At 41.4% G+C, this 3,386-nt stretch overlaps 1 protein-coding gene across 1 annotated transcript; it reads left to right on the forward strand.

Moving 5' to 3' along the window:
- The first annotated feature begins 312 nt into the window (after positions 1–312).
- Positions 313–3,020, forward strand: LOC131157444 (pentatricopeptide repeat-containing protein At4g30700). The gene has a single exon (XM_058111618.1). It carries the CDS (start codon positions 390–392, stop codon positions 2,751–2,753), a length of 2,364 nt encoding a protein of 787 aa, XP_057967601.1. The 5' UTR covers positions 313–389; the 3' UTR covers positions 2,754–3,020.
- The last annotated feature ends 366 nt before the right edge of the window (positions 3,021–3,386 follow it).

Genomic DNA, 3,386 nt, shown 5'->3' on the forward strand with positions numbered 1-3,386 from the left:
TTGCTTCTCCAAATAGTTTAGTTGAAATAAATTTAGAGTCCACTTCAATTTCATTTGTTAGCAAAACTAAAAATTGAATCGAAGGGCATGATTTCCATTTCTTTTTTTGAAATTCTAACCTTTTGGAATTAGAAGCCACCTACATACTCACAAGAAACTTTGGTTGATAGAGAATCTAGAAATAGCTAAAATTTAAAAGCAAATTTCAGTCATTAATTTAAAAAAAACTCAAATTTTTTAAACTAATTTTTAAAAATTAAAATTAAAGTAATTTTTAATTGAAATAAAGTCGTCGTGAGAGAGAAAGAGAGAGAGAGAGAGAGAGAGAGAGAGCTGCCAGCATTGGAGGGAGCGACCTCGATGACTTTCCCTCCAACTCTTCAAAACAGATGATTAGCAGAAACGTGAGCTCTGCATCGCGGGACCGAAACTTCTTCCTAAACCTCATCAGCAAAGCCTCCAGTCCCCACCAACTCAGCCAAACTCACGCCCAAATCATCCTCAACGGTCTTCGCACCGACCTCGTCACAGTCACCAAGCTTACCCACAAGCTCTCAGACCTCAATGCCATCAACCATGCCCGCAAACTGGCCTTCTCCTTCCCCAATCCCGACCTCTTTCTCTTCAACGTCCTCATCAGGGGCTTCTCCCAGAACAGCGATTCCTCCTCTGCCATTTCTCTTTACCTGCATTTGCGTAGAAACACTAGTCTCAACCCCGATAATTTTACTTATGCATTTGCCATATCAGGCTCTTCATCGCTTTTGCGCGAGAATAATGGGGTTCTGTTGCATGCACATTCGATTGTCGATGGGTATGGTGCCGATTTGTTTGTCGGCTCTGCCGTTGTTGACTTCTACTTTAAGTTGTCGCGGCTTGCGTCGGCACGCAAGGTGTTCGACGGAATTTCTGAGCCAGACACGGTTTTGTGGAATACGATGATATCTGGGTTGGTGAAAAATTCTTGTTTTGAGGAATCTATTCGGGTTTTTGGGGACATGGTTGTGAAGGGAACCCGGTTAGATTCAACCACTCTGGCTGCTGTGCTTCCGGCCACAGCGGAGTTGCAGGAGTTGAAAATGGGAATGAAGATACAAAGTTTGGCTTTGAAAGTTGGGCTTCATTCTCATCTTTGTGTGCTTACGGGTTTGATTTCATTGTATTCAAAGAGCGGGTACATCTCCATGGCGAGTTTATTGTTTGGACAGATTGGGCAACCGGACTTGATATCCTATAATGCTATGATTTCTGGCTATTCTTGCAACAATGAGACTGTGTCTTCAGTGGGACTCTTCAGAGAGTTGCTCCAATCTGGGGCAAAAATTAATTCAAGCACAATTGTGGGCTTGATTCCTGTGTCTTCCCCCTTTGGCCATCTGCATCTCACTCACTGCATACATAGCTTCTGTGTGAAATCTGGTACCGTTTCAAATTCTTCAGTTTCAACTGCATTAACTACTGTTTACAGTAGATTAGGTGAAATTGAATCTGGAAGGCTGCTTTTTGATGAAACTTCTGAGAGAAGTTTGGGATCTTGGAATGCCATGATATCGGGCTATAGCCAAAATGGGTTAACAGAAATGGCAATTTCTCTTTTCCAGGAAATGCAGAAACATGATGTCCGTCCTAATCCTGTCACCGTTACAAGCATTCTTTCAGCTTGTGCTCAACTTGGAGCTCTAAGTCTAGGGAAATGGGTCCATAGTTTAGCGAACAGAGAAGGTTTTGAATCCAACATATATGTGTCAACTGCTCTAGTTGATATGTACGCAAAGTGTGGTAGCATCTCGGGGGCAATGCAATTATTCAACAGAATGCCAGAGAAGAATGTGGTCACTTGGAATGCTATGATTTCTAGTTTCGGCCTCCATGGACTTGGGCACGAAGCACTGAGGCTCTTTAATGAAATGTTGCATTCTGGGGTCCGTCCTACTAGAGTTACTTTTCTTTGTAGCTTGTATGCTTGCAGTCATGCTGGCCTGGTGAGAGAAGGAGATGAAATTTTCCATTCTATGGTCCATGATCATGGCTTGGAGCCCTTACCTGAGCATTATGCTTGCATGGTCGATCTCCTTGGTCGAGCTGGACAGCTAAATAAAGCTTTGGAATTTATCAAAAAAATGCCAGTAGAGCCAGGTCCTGCTGAGTGGGGTGCATTGCTTGGCGCTTGTATGGTACACAAGGACAGAAACCTAGCGCGTGTGGCTTCTGATAGATTGTTTGAGTTGGACCCTGAGAATACAGGATACTATGTCTTACTCTCAAATATATACTCCGTTGATCAGAAATATCCGGAAGCTGCTTCAGTACGGCAAGTGGCTAAGAAGAGAAAGCTGGCAAAAACTCCTGGTTGCACTCTAATCGAAGTTGGTGAGATACCACATGTCTTTACATCTGGTGACCAATCACACCCGCAAGCAGCAGCAATCTATGCCATGCTGGAGAAGTTGATGGGAAAGATGAAGGAGGCTGGATTTCAAACAGAAACTGTCACAGCTTTGCATGATGTAGAGGAGGAAGAAAAGGAGCTAATGGTAAAGGTTCATAGTGAGAAGCTGGCCATTGCTTTTGGGCTTATTGCTTCTGAACCAGGAACTGAAATCAGGATTATCAAGAACCTTCGAGTTTGTTTAGATTGCCACAATGCAACCAAATTCATATCCAAGATCACAGAGAGAGTTATTGTCGTTAGGGATGCAAATAGATTCCATCATTTCAAAGATGGTGTATGCTCTTGTGGAGACTATTGGTGAAAAAGTTGCTGTCTACTTTGATGGAGGTATGCGGCTTGGATATATCTCTTAACTTTCTTTTTTTCATACTATTTAGAGCATCCTCATTTTATGGGTGAGCATGGGTCAGCTTCGCTGTGAGACCAAAACCAAACCAATGTTCCACATTTGGAGAATTTTCTGAAAATACAAATTATAGTGAAGTATAAGCCAACCAAACCAACATGTGGTGGTTTGTGTTCGTTTGGGTCAATGGTTCAGAGATTATTAATTAACATGTGTTTTGGATATTAAGGACTTCTCTCCCTTAATGCGAGGACCACCCACCCTAATATTGAGTAGTAGGAATCCAATTAGATATAAAGGAGTTTCCATCTTATTATTTTTAGAAAAAATAAGCAAAATACCTGCTTTTGATTTCAAACTTTGAAAGGAGTCCTGGAAATTTGAGAATTAAATTACAAATTAAAAAGGTTAATAAATCATAGAAAAAATCCATTACAACTAAATCAAAACTACTAATATTTGACATAGACGATATTGATTCACATGATGAAAATAAATCAACAATAAAGAGAGGCATTCAAATAGACTTTCAACATGAAATCAAATTTCATCCACCGACTCCACCACCCCTCCCTCCCTTCCCCCCAC

Source organism: Malania oleifera, chromosome 6 (genome assembly GCF_029873635.1).
Source record: "Malania oleifera isolate guangnan ecotype guangnan chromosome 6, ASM2987363v1, whole genome shotgun sequence".
In the NCBI taxonomy this organism is placed as follows: Eukaryota; Viridiplantae; Streptophyta; class Magnoliopsida; order Santalales; family Ximeniaceae; genus Malania; species Malania oleifera.